We start from the raw sequence: 16,254 nt of genomic DNA on the forward strand, positions 1-16,254 counted from the left end.
ATGTAATTTATCCCATTTCAATCATAATACATATTTTATCATTACATATATAAAAAATCCAAAATTACCTGACTTGAACGTAGTGAACCATGATCAATATGGTGTCATGTGGTAAGAACAACTAGGGTCAAGAATCTACCATTATGTGCACTTGCTGGATGAAACACACAATATATTTGCTTCATTGCGAGAATAATGGTTCTTATTCCATTAACTCAAGCAATTGACTTAAGACACAATGATCATGCTCAAAAGCAAAAACTTGAATTATGCATGCTAAAACGAATAGATTCAAAAATTAATTCAAAGACGTCAACTGGAGATGAGACTCAATAAATAATAATAATGAAACAAAAGCTTAAGAGACAAGTAACAAAATTGAATTAGGGTTATCCCTTAAATATATTAGAGACATGCAACTTCAGTTGTTATTGTTGTTATTGTTGTTGTTGTTGTTCTTTTTGTTATTGTGGTTGTTGTTGGTGGTAGTGGTGGTGGTGGTGGTGATGATGGTGTTGTTGTTGTTGGTGGTGGTGGTGGTGGTGTTGGTGTTGTTGTTGTTGTGGTCGTTGTTGTTATTGTTGTTGATATTCCCGTTGATGTTGACGTTGTCGTTGATGTTGATATTGCCGTTGATGTTGACGTCGTTGTTGACGTCGTTGCCTTACCTTGAACAAAATATTTTTCTGCTCTTGCAACCATCTCACAAAATAAGGTCGTTGTGGATAATTCCATATTTTCATTCCATTGTTATATTTGAAAAAATTTCTCAATGTTGTTGTCATCAAAGACAAAAATTCAATGATTTAATTCTTTGCTTGACTAACGACATTGAGAAACTCATTTCTAATCATACTTAGAATTATTACAACCCAAAACTGGTGGATAGTAAAAATATGTAAGTGATATTCACTATTTTCTTTTTCGCGGTGCAATAAGAGTAATCTTATTCCCTCTGGTGGATTGAAAACGGCGGGGAAAATCCATTATTATTATTTTTTTAAATAACCTATTACCTCGGTGTTCATAAATATTCAAGGGAAAAATTAACGCATATTTTATTATAAATAAATTTTGACGTTCATGTTCTTATTATCAACGCTCAAGACATTGTTAAATCACCGATCCACAAGAAGTAATAGTGATCCGCATGAAATTCTCATGCTAGCCAATTAAAATGTGAACGCCTGAAACATTTACAATGAAAACATTAATTCAAAGAAGTGTGGAAACAATCTCTGTGATGGATTACAAGGGAAGAAATAAGTCTTACCTTAATGTTTGTGTTCCTTACATAATCTTTTGCCTTAACGTGATAAATTATTTTCTTTATCTAACATTTGTAATTTTTTTTTACCAAAAACAAATGCATGCAAAGCCATTGAAAATACCCAACTGTGAGGAAAGAGCATGTTTTTATGAAAATATCTAAGAGCACTTGGATGAGATGGCGGAAGTGTCTTCCACCTTAACCAGAGATTTTGGGTTTGATCCCTATCTTGAGCATGCTGCAGTGTAACAATGCCATAAAAAGACAACTCAGAACTTCAACGTCAATTTCTGCCTTGACACATATTTTAGACCAACAATATTTCTTTAAAGAAAGACTCAGGAGAATAAACATGTAGCAAAACGACCACGTTGACTTGTTTTAGTCGCTCGATTCTTTACTCAATGGCAAAGGATTTTCTATGGACTACGAGAAACACACCTCTTAGTGACACATTTGTTTTCTTGTTAGTTTCCAAGGCTTCAGGGATTCCCTTGTCTCGTAGAGGATTTATGTATGGTAGCAGAGTGTATTTGTTTTATGGAAGTTGTTTAGAAAATAGTGGAGCACCTTCTATCTATGGAGGATCTATGGATGGTGGAGGAGGTTTAAGAATTCTACGAGATGATTATGCGATAATTAATTTTGACATGTCACTTTTTACATGTTACTTATTGACATTTTATACGATCTGAGACAATTAACAATTTTTGTTAGTTTTAATACTACTATTTCTCTTTCTGTAATGTCCTTAATTAATAATTATTTCATTCAATATTCTCTCTATATTATAAATAGTTAAAAATATTATAAACAAATTTATAATTAATATTGCATTGAGCTTTAAAAGTGACAAGTGAACAATAACCATTTTTAGTAAACGTGACAAGTAATAAGGAACAGGGAAATACTATAATAATAATTATCTAAATATTAATTAATTTTTTAATTGATTTTTTATATTTAAATACAACCCTTAATAAAAGAATATCAAATAAAAATTCAACAATACAAAAATCTTCAACTTAAAGATAAAATTTAGTTGCTTAATTCAGTTTTAGTATATTCTTTTTGTCAAGTTATTTTCAAAGTATCTATTCAGATTGCACCCAAATTTTAGTTTCTTAATTTTAATCCCAAATAATTTTTTTAATTCTTTTAGCATATAATTAAAATAAGAAAATTACCTTAAACAATATAAAATTAGACTTCAAATCCCTAATCATGTTTCTTTATTTATAGTTAAAATTATAAACCCTAAAAAAATGCATTGGGTTGTGTCCTAGTTGCGCCATGCTTTGCAATTTAAAATGAATTTTTGTCTTGGTAGATGGTTAAGTTAGTGTAAATGTTGCGGCGTTGAGATAGTTGAGATAGCGTAAATTGTCCTTTGGATGACGAGTTGCGGCGTTGTCATCAATCAACGCACTATGATTTGTATGTTTTTACAGTTTTTGTTGATCAAATGACTCCAAATATAAGAGAGGGGGAATTGTGTTGGTTTAAAATCAAAGTTCAATAGTAAGAATTTAATTTATAAAATATTTAAATTGATTTTATAAAACAAATAAATATTAAGCAGCACAATATTTAAATAGAAGGATATTATGGAGATAAAGAGAAAGAAATGCATTAGAAAGTAATAAAGAATAGAAAGATAAAAAGTTAAGAGAAGAGAGAAGAGAATTTCTTTATTGACCCCCTATCTTCTTGGTCACCCGTGGCGAAAACCCCAAAATGCCCCTTAACTTCGGAAATGCATATCTGAAGTCACATTTTTATGAGAAAAAAGGTGGTTTCGGAAATGCACTTCCGAAAACATTTTTTTTTTTGAAAAAAATTGATTTCGGAAATGTACATCCGAAATAATGTTTTTTCCACAAAATAGGTGAATTCGGAAGTTCATCTCCGAATTCACCCCCCTTTGAAAAATTCGGAAATGTTCTTCTGAAATAATGTCTGATACAGAAAAAAACAAACAACAACGATTCGATTTATTTAAAGCATGAAGATTACAAAGATCACATTACATAAAATTAAAGTTACATATTGTTAAACACGAGTAGGTGAGGATGAGTCAACATTTTGATAACGTCGGGCCCAAATCTTTGAAGTTTCGCATCCAACTTGATCAGACCCTTCGAAGAAAATCGGTAGAAAGTTGTCCACAAAACCACTAAATCTTCGTCGTTCTTGACTTCAAATGGGGTGAATTGAACGTCTCCCTCATCATTAAGCGATGGCGAGCGGTACTCAAGCTTGACAACCTTCTAATTTTCCGGATATTGCAATAACGTGTTGAGCGACGTTATCAATTCCGCGAATGGCGTGACGCTCGAGAAGCAGAATTGGAACGACATCGGGTAGCCACTGATGAAGTAGACAAATGCTAGGTGGGGGTATGTTTGTGTCATTGGTGTTTTGTGGTGTGATGAGGATGAAAAAGATTGTGTTGTATTTATAGACTTATTGGAGTAATAATGGCCCAACAAACCTTATCTTGCATTCAGTGGATGTTTCAGAAATGAACTTCCGAAATAAGTCCAGAAACAATTATATTTCGGAAATGAACTTCCGGAATATGCAAAAACAGAGGTGAAAAATCAAATTTTCTACATTGCATTCTGTTTTGAGATAACCATAACAAATACACATAATAAATCAAGATAGGCACAACATAAACAATGACAACATTAAACATACTTATATTATATATGTATTGAATCATTTTGATTTTACATGTTAAACGACAATACACACAAAAAATGACACACACCGGTCATTACAAAAAAAAAAAACAGTCCGGTTAAAACTAAAATTCCCCTTGCTATCACCCAACCATCTCTTCAACACTGCATGTGCGGATTCAACTCGGTTAGTTGTAGTGCAACCAAGATGTCTTACTCGATCCGTCCAAGCACAAATAACTTTTTCCTTTACTTTGTCAAGGATAGTAGATTCGACATAATGAAAAAAAGTCTTAATAAAAACGCACAAAGACCTAAAGTATACCAATTTCTCGGTATACAACTCTTCCGAATGTGCATCTAAAATCTCTCTCTATGCGGCCATAATCTTATCCACCACAACAACGACTTTGATGACTTTACCGTTTTCATCCCGTCTATCTTCCGTGCCAACCGTGGGTTTGAGCTTACTTCTCACGTTGCACGTTATGTGATACTGACAAAGTAATACGGTCGATGTCGGGAAGACGGTATCTACCGTATTCATTAAAGACTTGCATATTCCCAAAGCCCATGTAAAGTTATCTTATTTTTCACCTTCCAAAAAAGCAAATCCAACCGAAAATGTCTTGTCCGTCGAGGTCACAGCGACAATCTCTAGAAGCGGAAGCCTATACTTGTTGGTCTTGTACGTCGAATCTATCACAAGAATGGTTGGAAATATGTTGAACAATTTGATACTTTCGGGATGAGTCCAAGAAATGTCACGCAACGTAACTTTGTCCTCGCACGTTCGGAAGCTAAACACGTATTGGTTACCGCCTAATAGTTTCAAAAGTTGTTGAATTTCCGACCTCGGGCCCATTTTCAAGACTTTACGATTTTGCCGTTCATTGTATACTTGCTTGATATTTGAAATGCTATCCGGTTTTTTCGCTTCAAATTGGAAAGTATGTTTCTAGGCGCCACTTTGATTATCGATTAATCCGAAATAACATTCTTCTCTTTGTGGGACAACCGACACGCCGTTGGATGCCCGTGTAGCTTGACATCCAAGGCATGATTATGAATTCCACAAATGACGCTTAAACGCCACAAATCATCAATCCTACGAGTCACGCGCAACTTAAATGGACACCCACACTTTCTCGATCCCGTGTCTTCGTGTTTTAACACCCGGTTTGTTGGTACATACCTCCCACCCCTCTCGAAATTCAAAACGACAAAGACTTTCCGTCTAATATTTCCATTGTCGGACCTTAATATAACAATGCCAAATCCAAGTTTACTAGCTTCACTACGAACCCAATCAAGCAATTGTTCACGACAAGCAAAGCTCCTATCATTTGTAAATTATTGTCGTACATCCACCGCATCGATCATGGATTTAACATCATTAACCGGATCGTTATTAACGTTGACAATGTTGTCCGGATGCACCATACCTAACATATGCAAAAATATGCAAAAATGGTCAAAACTGTTTTTTTTAATTCTGCCAGACATTATTTCGGAAGTACATTTCCGAAATTTGTTAGGTGACTTATTTCAGAAATGAACTTCCGAACTGACAGAGTTTTCATCACAGAAATCAGCAACAATGTAGTGAAATAAGGGATCAAATGAGAGATATTTACCTCAAATTGTAGCTTTCTATGGTCCCTTTAGCGTGATCAACGGTTTGAAACTTGATTTTGAGACGAAAAATGGATTGATATTGATGGAAATTTTGGAGAGGGTTTGAGTTTGTTTTGGAGAAAAATGATGAAATAGTGAAGGAGGGAAAATGGTATATGAACATATTATTTCGGAAATGTACTTCCGAAATAATACCTGACTGTTAAAACCAACGTATACTTTGAAATTTCATGCATTTCAGAAATGCATCTACGAAAACACCAATTTTTTGGTGTTTTTGGAGATACATTTCCGAAGTCTGAAAAAATCTAAAAAAAAACTTCGGAGATACATCTCCGAAGCAGGGGCAAGTTGGGAATTTTGCTGGGGGTCACCCCCATAGGGGGGTCAATAAAGAAATTCTCAGAGTGAAATGTACCACAAATTTAAATAGGTTCGACTTAACCACTTAACCTACTTTTATCTCAAAGAGCTTTCTGTTAAGAGTTCCACTAAGTTGAAATGTGAGCTTTTTCACAGGTTATGTCACGAACCTTCTTACTACAAACCAAGAGATTTTAACTGACTTATAGGGGTGTTCGCGGTGCGATTTGGCCGGTTTTGACGCAAAAAATATTCGAACCGCAAGAGAAAAAAGTGTGCGGTTTGGTTTGGTTCAGTTGACTTTCAAAAAATAAAACCGAACCAAACCAATGCGGTTTGGATTGGTTTGATTCGTTCGGTTTTTTTAACAAAAATTTATTGAGCCATACATACACATATTGATGACAACATAACTTTGTATTTAGTCATTAATGCGTTATCAAATAATAACAAAATTCATCATATTTGGATAACAACTTTCCATTTAATATACAAAAATAATATTAGATAAAAGTGGGATAAAAAACATAAAATAATTGCATAAAATAATATCAAAAACATTATAATGAAATAGAAAAAAAAGAGGAAACGTGCGGTTTGGTTTGGTTCGGTTTGTAAAATACAAACCGCAAACCGAACCGAAACGTGCGGTTTGTTAAAAAATGGTCCAAACACATCCGAACCAAATGCAATTTTTTGTGGTTTCGATTTAGTTTGGTTCGATTTTGCGATTTTTTATTGGGCCGGTTTGATTTTGAACACCCCTACTGTCTTATCTTATTCTTATGGACCAAATAGAACTTTTACCCATCAAAATTTTCACATACTTAACTCAACAAAAACATAAATTTTATTAATCTAATCTTAAGAACTAAACAAATATTTTTCAAGGATTAATTTCAAAAAGCAAACAAGTGATTTTAATTGATTAAGCTCACGAACCAAAAAAAAAAACTTCTTACAAAGATATATTTCAAAAGAAACTTGCATATTTGACAATAATTATAGATATGCTTCTTAGCTTTCCAACTTATGGTCAATATTTTGGCCAAAGTAACCTGCATATTTGACAATCATACCGTCTGAACTGTACCTTTAGTTCATCATAATTGTCCGTAAGTATGCTTCTTAAGTATCTAACACATGGTCATAAGCTTCAACTAGACAACCATAACTCAAGAGATGGTTTGCATAGTCACTAAGGATAAAGTTAAGATTAAACCCAAAATTTACTTCATAAAATCACTAGAGCCCAATTAAGATCCAAAAGTTATATAGAAAAAATATTAGACAAGTATTACACATCATAAACACTCAATAATAATAAAATGTTACAAAAATATACCGATAGTAAATACCTATGGTGGTATTCAACAATCCCACAAAATATCTTACAATTATACTATTATGTCTCTTATCCTACGCATAAAACTAGTTTTAAAAAACTTTTACTACTATTCAAAGATTTTTTTAAAAAAGTTTAAAAGAATATTATTCTCAAACAAGGTAATTAAAACCGGACCGGTAATTGAACCGGTATAGACAAGGGTTTAAGGTTTAAAGGTTTGACCGGGGTCTAACCGGGATCAGACCGGTATTAATAGAATATAGTAATTTTTACTATTTTAATATAATATATCATATATTATATTTTGTTAATTATAAATTAATTTTTTTTATTTCATAATAATAAATTTTTAAGATTTAATTTTGCATTAATCAAAATAATATTAATTTTACATTGATTTATTTTATCTTAAATTGTAAAGAGAATTAATTTTGCATTACTCCAATTTTTATTTTAAAAAAATAAAATAAAACTCTAATTATTTATGTATCACTTACTAGTATTAGTTTCTTTTTACAAGTTTGGACTATCATTTATAAGCCCATTTTCGTTGCAAGTCCATGGAGCACATTCACTAACCAAAAAAAGAACCCTAGATTTAAATACAAGACACATAAATCTGATAGCTAACAGCCGCCGCAACTAAAACATCTGCCTTTCATCCATTAGTAGTTTTCTTCTGCAAACAATTTTTAACCCCAGACTTCCTTCTAATATTCTATTCTACATGCATTTATATTAAAAAGAATGCAAAAAAAGCTTTTACATCAATAAAGAAGAACATAACTTTTCTCCTTCTCCTTCTTATGAGACGCAAAACAATCAATGTTTATTTGAAACACCCAAATACGGTCTAACCGCAGTAACCACGTGAGCCGCCGGTTTAGTCCGGTTTTAGACTGGTTTAACGGTTTATTTTTCGGTTTTATGTTCAAACGGTTATCTGCCATTGTAGAACCGGATGTAGGCCCGGTTTTCAATTTAATCGGTCGAACTGGCCGGTCCGGTCAGGTTCTGATTACCTTGTTCTCAAATGATCATCAAGTCCACTTAAAAACGATCTCAAAATATGTTTGAAAGATTAAATCTACAACCAATAGAGTTTTCATAAAACTGTCACAAAATAAAAGAATATCGAAAAAAAATAGAAAGAAAAGCCTTATGAGTCTACAAACCTAAAAGATTAATTGGGCCAGATCCAATAAAACCCAAAAATTGAAAGGCCGAATAAATAGGAGGTGCCATTAGAACTCGGATCCACTTAGGCCACCAACAATATACATCATCGTCCACAACTAAAATGAAGTGATAATTGTCGATGGAAACAATGCAATTCAACAAGACAATTTAAAAAACCTTTGTAAGAACAACGGAAAAACAGAGACAGATACACTTACAGCTACAACTAACTCTTCCTTAATTTCTCCGCCCACTTTTCCTCTTATATTCATACTCTTTTTCTTCAACCCTTCATTTCCATTCCTCTTTTTCTTCTCTGATCCAAATGGCTACGCTTTTTCAAGGATTAGGAGCTGTTACTCCTTTATCTCCTTCCAATTCCTTTGAATCTACCAAGTTTCTTCTTTCCTCTCGTAGATCCCTCTCAGGTTTGCGTAGATTTAGGTTTTTTTTATTGTTCGGTTCAGTTTCGTGTTTCCGGGTTAGTGTTATTGACCGAGAATTTTGTTTGTTTCATTTTGTAACTGATTTCAGAGAGGAAAAGTAGCGTTTTTGTTGTCAGATCTGATGCAAAGGCAAACCAGGTTTTGAAGTCAGGCGGTACTACTCGGAAGAGTGAGTTGTTGATTCCTAATGCAGTTGCTGTAAGTTATTTCGTTCCACTTTTTATTTTGAGGTTTGGTTTCCAATTGTGTTTGTAATCAATTGTGTTTTTGTTCTTGTTTGTTTATAGACACAAGGAAGTAGTTCTGTTGCTTCTGCATCTAAACCTGGGTATGTCTTTTCCTACTATCACTTGATGTTGTTTTGTTATGTCAATTTGATAATTTTTGTTATTTTGTTATGTAAGCATTAGATGAACCTTTTTTGATGTGTTTTATCTTTGTGTAATATCTAAGTTATTAAGAGAAGTTATTAAGAAAGATATCGAGATTAACGATTTAGATAAAGCATGATCTTGGATAGAACATTATGGCGAAAGTTGATTCATGTAGCCAGCCGACTCCACTTAGTGACATAAGATTAAGACTTGGTTGTTGTTGTAATGAAATATAGAATCAACGCCTGAATTATCACAAGATTAGTTGATATTTCTGAGTATTGTATTTTGTAAAATTTGGATATAAAGCCCTTTACCTGCTTTCAATAAAGAACTTAAGCTCTTGCGGTGGCTGGTTCATGATATAGTAGTTTTAGATTGTTTGTGAGTGGGACTAAGTGGTCGTGCGTTCAGTTTCTGTAGTTTCATTTTCTGAAATAAATGCGATGTGTACAAAGAGCTCTTTTGCTTTTGGTGGAATGTTAGATATAAGTCTTTTCATGTGTTTCTTTATCTTTACCCTTTAGCTCAACATTTCGGGGTAGTTTGTTCATGCCTATTCAGTGCTGGCATATTTTTACTCTCATATTGGTTGCATTGGTTGGTTGAATTTGCTAAAACATGTGCTGGCGTTTTTTCTCTCTTATTGGTAACATTGATTGAATATTTATGACCAACAACAATGACATTCATTGGATTTTTATTTTTAGGCATGAACTTCTCCTTTTTGAAGCTCTACGTGAAGGTTTGGAGGAAGAAATGGAAAGGGATGCAACTGTTTGTGTCATGGGCGAGGATGTAGGTCATTATGGAGGATCTTACAAAGTGACTAGAAACCTGGCTGAAAAGTTTGGTGATCTCAGAGTTTTGGACACCCCAATTGCTGAAAACGCCTTCACTGGCATGGGCATCGGAGCTGCCATGACTGGTCTTAGGCCAATCATTGAGGGCATGAACATGGGATTTCTACTTCTTGCATTTAACCAAATCTCTAACAACTGCGGCATGCTTCATTACACATCCGGAGGCCAGTTTAAAATTCCAGTTGTCATTCGTGGGCCTGGCGGAGTCGGACGACAACTTGGAGCAGAACACTCGCAGCGGCTGGAGTCATACTTTCAATCAATCCCTGGTATTCAGATGGTGGCTTGCTCAACACCTTACAACGCCAAGGGCTTGATGAAAGCAGCAATCCGAAGCGACAACCCTGTGATACTTTTTGAGCATGTTTTGCTTTATAACCTCAAGGAAAGAATCCCAGATGAAGAGTATGTATTATCACTTGAAGAAGCCGAGATGGTTAGGCCCGGAGAGCATGTCACAATACTAACATATTCAAGGATGAGGTATCATGTCATGCAAGCTGCCAAGACATTAGTGAACAAAGGGTATGACCCTGAAGTCATTGATATCAGGTCTTTGAAACCATTTGATCTTCACACAATTGGAAATTCAATTAAGAAGACGCATCGGGTGCTCATAGTGGAGGAGTGCATGCGAACAGGTGGAATTGGTGCTAGTCTCACAGCTGCCATCACTGAAAATTTCCATGACTATTTGGATGCTCCTATTATATGTTTATCCTCTCAGGATGTGCCGACTCCATATGCCGGAACTTTGGAGGAATGGACCGTGGTCCAACCTGCTCAAATTGTGACTGCAGTTGAACAACTCTGCCAGTGATAACTGCCAAAACAAGCTTAGTTGAGATATGGTTTTTCGGTAAATCTTGTGTTTGTTTACTTAAAATAGAATATTCATCATGATATTTTAATTTCTGAAATCCTTTGCATTTTTTTAGATTCATCAAGTGAGCCCTATAACTGGACAATAATTTTAATGGATGCTGAAGTTGTCTGTTCAACCACTATTTTCACTTTTTTTTTTTTTTTAGTTCACTTGTATTGTTGTATGGATGTAACAGGTTATTTTATAGAATTTTGAATACTATGTTCAATCAAATTTTGGAGAATACTATGTAAGTTTTCTCCTCCTGAATAATAACCTATATTCAATTTCTTGGTAATTTCATGTGCTTCATGTTTTGTTATGAATTCATTTTAATATGAGGAAGAAAGTCCGAGGAAGTAGTAGTGTACCAGTGTAGCGTTCTGTTTTTTGTGGTTCAATTTGAGAACCATTTTTGTCTTCATGTGAGGAAAAGACAGTCTATCATGGGACAGCAGGGCCACCCATAACAATGAACATTGTTTGGTAGATGTTGTGGATTGGATTGGGATAATGGTGGTGGTGGTCCTGAACTGATGGGGAATCTATCCAACAATTTGTCCAGGTGGAGAGAGAGTGTGGGACAACCATCACACCACCGGTGTCCCTCCATAACTCCGTCGACCTAGAAACAAATCTATATGTCCAGATCTAGCTGACCCTTTTCCTCCATACACTTACATGTAATCCAACACATTGATGTGTTTTATTTTAGACTAAAATTTGGGTTTGTAAATCTAATTGCTAAGTTTCATCATATTATTGGTACAACATGTTAATTCTCTCTATTAATGTGTTGTTTACTTGTTTTTCTAATTAAAGTGGTTGAGAAAACACCAACAAACCATGACAAAATGCTCTTTTGATGCTGCCCATACCATGTTTGTTAAAATTCTTCAATTAGACATATTTTGTGTTGAATAGAGGAGAAACACAAGTTTGCATTATCCAATGATCTCTATTCAGATATGAGACTCGCATTGTCTATTTTGAGGGTTTCATTTGTAATTTTGGAAAGTATGAGGATCAATTCGGTTATGGTTCAGTTCCAGTTCGGTTATGGTTCGGTTCTTCTTGCAGCACCCTTCAAGTTGAATGTGAAATAATTTGCCATGACAAATGAAGAGAATTAATTGTTATAGAATAATTTTATGCTGTCTCTAACCAGCTTCATGCATGTCAATGTCAAATGAATAGTGAAAGGAAAGAGTAACTTGAAACTTTGCTCTGATGATAGAGTCTGTGTTAGTTGGGTATACAGTTTGACAATAGGGGGAGATATCAACTGTCACATATTTACTTCTTTTTTTATATTACATGCGTGAAGGGGAACTAAGATGCGGTAGTCAGAATTGCGAAGCTTTTTGCCCTACTACAAAGGCAAAGTTTATTGTTCAAATTAAAACTAACACGGAGTTGTTATAGGTGAATTGAAGAGTTTTCTTCATGAGTTTGTTTTCATCCAAAATGTATTATGAAAACCAAAGTACTACGCACCTTATTGTTCATATTGATATTAGAGTTCAATGGGTCATGACGTGTTGAATTTCAAGTGGTTAGATAACAATGTTGTGAGTACTGTGGAGAGAAGTAGATATAAAAATTTAACAGAATTTATTAAGTGAAATCTCGAGCCTGCTCAAAAAAATGTATGCAATTTAACGCTTCTGGTCCATTAGAAAACATGTTTCATGACTAGTGGGCTCTTTTTTAGCAGCAAAATAACTCGCGGGCTGATAAAAAAGGGAAAAGAAATGTCCTGACCTTATAGACTTTTGAACAATTATTTTCATGTAACGCCGAGTTACGTTCTTTTCATCTTTGCTTCCTTTTCTGCCTCTGGAAATTTGGTTTCAATAGCTGGCTTCCGACAATGACTTGTTCTGTATTTTGAGTTGGCTGGAATGGTATTAGAGGCTTTTTTGTAGGCACAGTTTTATTTTTCATACAACTTTCATTTGAAACGGGAGAGGCCTTCTTTCCTTTCAATGGCCTTGGAACCTCCAATCTCTCCAAAATTCTTGAAGTTTCCTTGTCTAGCTGTCTATTACCATTTCGCGGTGCTATACTTGATTGATCCAACTTGGCTTTAGGCATGCAAGATGGAGAGTGCAACTTGGGCTCTTCACTTACCACCAATTGCCTCCATTCTTCTGTAATACAGGCCATAGTTCTGTCGTCTTGGGCTCTTCACGTTTTGTTATAGTTTATTCTGTTGATAAACTATCTCCTATTTTAGAGTATCTCACATTTCTATTTACTAAACATCTTGACCATATTTGGAGTTCAGCCAAGTCAACCTTTCTTCAATCCTCAACAGTGAACAAGCAATATTTTCTCAGATAAATTCAGATATGCAGAGCTCCCAAAACATTGAAGAAACCTAATGAAAAATTTTATGCATAAGGGGTTTTCTTATTCCGCACAAAATAATGCCCACATACAATATCTTGTCTGCATAAATAAGTCAATCTAAGGAACAAAAAAACGGTAAATTTCAGTGTAAATGTTTAAATCACACCTTTAGCAAACAGGCTTGAACAGAGTTCTCTACATCCTTATTGACCGATGGATCAATTAAACGGTTGTCGTGAGCTTGTTTGACTTCTTCTGCCCCTGCAAGGCGCTGCATGTTTTATGGATAATGAAAAGTGGTGAATCATCATCAAAGTGTATGTTAGGAACCCAATATACATTCTACTGCATTGTAATGATACTATATGGTTGCTGTTACTATACTATGTGCTAATGTGCGGAGACGGAGATTAAGAGGGATAAAGAGCAAAAACTAGTTCTCACCCTCATAAGCATTGGTCCATTATCTGATGGCTGCAGAATGTAGTAACAATGATAAGGAGCCTCTGTCATTGTTTCTAAATCACAATTTGAACAACATATCAAACCCTGGTCCATTGAATGTAGAACACTAGAAAGGCCTTGAAAAACTGTCAAATTGCGAATCCAGTTAGAAAAAAAGATAAAATTTGAAAATTTTGACTAATAAAAAGTGAACAGCAACAATTCAGAACTAATGACAATGACACTGGTGATAGAACTTCAAAGAAGAAGGATCCTACTAGTCACGTTGAGCATTCGTGTCTGACTGATCAGTATCATCGGAATTTGTTTCGATCAAATGATAAGGAGATGCAGTCACGACAAATGAAGCCCCCATGCATTAAACCTCAAAAATCAGAAAATCAACTTTTTTGTAGCGAAACCATATAGAGAGGTTAAGAACAAGACATTGGGTGCACCAATATTGCATAATCAGTCTCAATAGTACATCATAAAGAGGAAAGAAATCGGTATGAAATAGACTTTAAAAAAGTGAAGTAAAAAAGAAAAGAAGTGAAAGAATTTTCATTAACGTCACTTGTTTCCAGATTGGAGCATAATGGTTTGGTTCACTAAATCAAACATAACGGTTCAGTGATTCAATTCGACGATTCGATTTAATTCTTGAATTTTTTAAATAGCCCTAACCAAAACCAACTCTATTTTATTGAAAAACTCTGCCTTGACCAGCCTCGGGTTTGAGTTGTTCCAGCTATTCAAAGTCAAGATGGTTACTCTTTTTCTTATTTATTGGGCAAGTGTTTTCTGCTGCTACTTGAGTAGTAATTCAATCTAGTCATGTGGAAAAACGAAGGAACAATATCATCACTGGGATTTGATTGGTAACACTTATTTTGGAATGAATGAATAATATATTCATATTGATGAAAAATCAATTGGCAAATGTGTTTCATCTTCAGCCACAAACATAGTTTAATAGGTAAGTCGTTTTCCACTTATCTAATTACCAGTCAACATGATTTTCAAGCCAATAATTTAACAATGAAACATTATTGTGCAGCATTATTGTTGAGTTTGAATTTCCAATATATGGACTATATTCAATAATACAATATGATGTATATAAGTTACAACTGATATAAGACAATTGAAGATTCTCATCTCACAACTTAATCTAGCAACTTGGATTACTAATTTTATTACACAATTACAACTGTTTCTAGTCTTAGTTTTTCATGACATTCATGTTCAGAGATTCCAACTTGCACTTTTTTTCTTTCAAAAGCATTTGCTTAACAACTAAGCTAAACTAGAAGTAAATTACAAAATAGGTACAAAATGTTAAATGTTAAGTACTCCAACTAAAGGATCAAGTTTCTATAGTTTATTTTCAAGACTACTAAACTATCTTCAATCTTCAATGATCATATCATTAATATCTTATATTAGTTGTAACTAAAATATTCCGGGCTTTTCCCTATTGCCCCTTTTGAGTGAGTGTGCATATTCCTATTTCTTCTCCAAAGCATCTCGTTCTTTGAGACCTCATGCTTAAGAAACGCGATATATTTTAATGGGCCAGACCGAAAAGGCAGGCCCAGGGCCATATATGAACCACTTTCGATCAATACTCAATATTCATGTAGACAAAGTATTTAAACGATAAAATAGCCTTGAAAGGCCGACATGAGGCAAGAAAACATAAGACTTAATTTGCTTTATTGCTTTCAGCCAAATAAGGACACATGTATCATAATGATAAATAAATCAATCATAAGAGACTTTGAGCAGAGGATACCTTATATAAACGGGTAATCACCAAGCATAAATGACATATCTTTACTAGGATTCATAATTGGATATACAGTGCAGCTATGACTGGCCTAATATCAATAAAGTTATAAACTAGTGTACTTAACGTCTACATAACTTATATATCACATTGTATTACTAAACATTAATTCTATATATTGGAAATCCTAACTCAATAACAATGTTGGACTATAATTGATATTTCGCTTCATCAATAAATTTAATCTAAGTTGCTAGATTAAGTTTTGAGATAAAACTGAAAAATGTGCTCAAATTTAGTGCCATACATGTTTCAAATAAAATTACCTAGAATAGAAAACGAAAAAAAAAAAATTACATGTATCATTAAGACCCAAAGTTGATGTTTAAGTAATAAATTAATAAATTAGTAGGTTTTAAAAAGAGAGATCACCAACAAAAGTCTACTAGGATGTTCAGAGGTTGTGCTAAATGTTAATGTTCACAAGTTAGAGATTAGTATTAAGAAGAATAAAGCGAAGAATTTTACCATTTATAATTTTGTAGGCGTTAAAATATGTCATTTTTATTTAGGGACTAAAATATGTTTTTTTTTATAAAGACTAAAATATATAATTAAAAAAGTAAAAAA

The 16,254-nt window shown here is 34.0% G+C and overlaps 1 protein-coding gene and 1 long non-coding RNA gene across 4 annotated transcripts; one reads left to right on the top strand and one right to left on the bottom strand.

Annotated features, from left to right (window-relative positions):
* The first annotated feature begins 8,497 nt into the window (after positions 1-8,497).
* LOC131603545 (pyruvate dehydrogenase E1 component subunit beta-3, chloroplastic-like) lies at positions 8,498-11,169 on the top strand. 2 transcript variants are annotated; one of them, XM_058875899.1, is made up of 5 exons: positions 8,498-8,913; positions 9,020-9,129; positions 9,219-9,259; positions 10,016-11,027; positions 11,107-11,169. In XM_058875899.1, exons 1-4 carry the CDS (start codon positions 8,811-8,813, stop codon positions 10,986-10,988), a joined length of 1,227 nt encoding a protein of 408 aa, XP_058731882.1. In that variant the 5' UTR covers positions 8,498-8,810; the 3' UTR covers positions 10,989-11,027; positions 11,107-11,169. The 2 variants fall into 2 exon arrangements, with proteins under 2 accessions (XP_058731882.1, XP_058731881.1); XM_058875898.1 differs by having other exon boundaries at positions 8,780-8,913; positions 10,016-11,169.
* Positions 11,170-11,320: 151 nt separating this feature from the next.
* Positions 11,321-14,735, bottom strand: LOC131603546 (uncharacterized). 2 transcript variants are annotated; one of them, XR_009284450.1, is made up of 4 exons: positions 14,111-14,735; positions 13,833-13,978; positions 13,555-13,659; positions 11,321-13,416 (listed from the first exon to the last, which is right to left on the bottom strand). It is a non-coding gene; the product is annotated as an uncharacterized LOC131603546 (long non-coding RNA). The 2 variants fall into 2 exon arrangements; XR_009284449.1 differs by having other exon boundaries at positions 13,833-14,733.
* Positions 14,736-16,254: the final 1,519 nt, after the last annotated feature.

The sequence above is a fragment of the Vicia villosa genome, linkage group LG5 (assembly GCF_029867415.1).
Source record: "Vicia villosa cultivar HV-30 ecotype Madison, WI linkage group LG5, Vvil1.0, whole genome shotgun sequence".
NCBI classification, from domain to species: domain Eukaryota; kingdom Viridiplantae; phylum Streptophyta; class Magnoliopsida; order Fabales; family Fabaceae; genus Vicia; species Vicia villosa.

Bases quoted from the DNA above. Each gene is read 5' to 3' on its own strand.
- LOC131603545 (XM_058875899.1), top strand. From the start codon at position 8,811: ATGGCTACGCTTTTTCAAGGATTAGGAGCTGTTACTCCTTTATCTCCT. The intron at 9,130-9,218 runs GTAAGTTATTTC...GTTTGTTTATAG, and splicing joins TGATTCCTAATGCAGTTGCT to ACACAAGGAAGTAGTTCTGT. The intron at 9,260-10,015 runs GTATGTCTTTTC...TTTTATTTTTAG, and splicing joins GCTTCTGCATCTAAACCTGG to GCATGAACTTCTCCTTTTTG.